The sequence below is a fragment of the Wasmannia auropunctata genome, unplaced genomic scaffold, assembly GCF_000956235.1.
Source record: "Wasmannia auropunctata unplaced genomic scaffold, wasmannia.A_1.0 LD266712.1, whole genome shotgun sequence".
Lineage (NCBI taxonomy): Eukaryota > Metazoa > Arthropoda > Insecta > Hymenoptera > Formicidae > Wasmannia > Wasmannia auropunctata.
In genome coordinates, this window is record NW_012096178.1 from 1 (window position 1) to 1,356 (window position 1,356).

The window sequence follows — 1,356 nt, forward strand, 5'->3', positions numbered from 1 at the left end:
TCGAATATCAAATTTCTGTAAAGCCCACCTTTTCAATGAAGAGAGCGACGGTAAAGGAAAATTGAGCTTAAGTCGAAAATATCTGTATGCTTTTGGACTAACACTGCGAAATGAAATTGCCGAAGCATAATCATCTATTGACCACCAAACCCATTTTCGATTTTCTCTGATGCATCTTATTTGTCCTTCTGTGAAATAACATTGCAATTGTTGTATCATCTTATTTTCAGCTGTCTTTTCAAAATTATGTTTGTCGAGATCAGCTGCCACCAGTTTCGCTTGAAGATCATTAATCATTGCTTGCATTTGTTTTTTTTCTTCTATTAAATTTTGATTATCTTCATTTGTTTGTACTAATTACAATTGTAACGTTTGGCACTTTCTTTCAATTTCTTTCATTTCATCCAAATTATTGCATCTAGATTGTAGATGAAATTTATTGAGAGATCGTTGATATTCCAATTCAGCTTTCAACAACTTTATTGATGTATCCTCATTTTCTCTCGATTTATGGGTACTATCAGTAGTGTTATTGCAATTCTCCATCATAAATCTGAAAAAACGTAATATGTTTAAAACATTGAAACATGTATTGACAGTTTATCTATTCTAAGTATATATTAAGCCAGTAGTACATAATGCATATTTTCTTGTTGGATTGCTCGCGTTTTAGTAAATTAATTGCACCGCACAGAACACAGAATTTCTAATAATTTACTAAAACGCAAACATTCCAGCAAGAAGACATACATTGTGTACCGCTGGCTGTATATATGTAAGCATTTATACATTTTTTTGTTACTGAAAAATAATAAAGAAAACAATAGAAATTTGTAAATTAAGTGTGTTCTGTAAAAATTAAAACATTTTGACAATTGCCAGACATTTTTGTACTAGAGTATACATAAAGGGTAAATAAATATAAGCATTTATATAAGCATACCGTTGTTTACGAGTGTATGAAGGAGTGTTCTCTTCACTATGGTATTCTCCGAGTAAGTTTGTCGATGGCCTTTTCAAATTTTTTAGTACAGAAGTTTTAACCTGTCGTTTCTTCATTTGCATATAAAATGAGCTCCCAATACTGCGATGACTATGCAAATGTTTTACTCTTTGCGATCTGTGTAAAAGTATAAATAGTTAACAGTTTTTAGAAATGTTAAATGGCTATTCAGCGCAACATAGCAATGAATTAATCACATTTAAGAAATTTTAAACATACCTTCTTGGAAAAGTGGCATTACATACATTGTCGGGTGCATCAGATGTACTTTGTGGCGTTTCAAAAATTCTCTTTTCAACCCATAATTTTCTACAAAAACATGAAAAGATATTACTATCTGTCGTCTATATTAA

General features: G+C 30.9%; 1 protein-coding gene across 1 annotated transcript; it reads right to left on the reverse strand.

The window, feature by feature from the left end:
- Positions 1-9: 9 nt before the first annotated feature.
- On the reverse strand, positions 10-1,312 carry LOC105462281 (the record flags this gene model as incomplete). Its single annotated transcript, XM_011708802.1, has 3 exons — positions 10-553; positions 944-1,120; positions 1,223-1,312. Coding segments are annotated over 3 exons (463 nt in total), but the record flags the coding sequence as incomplete, so codon positions are not given.
- Between the last annotated feature and the right edge of the window lie 44 nt (positions 1,313-1,356).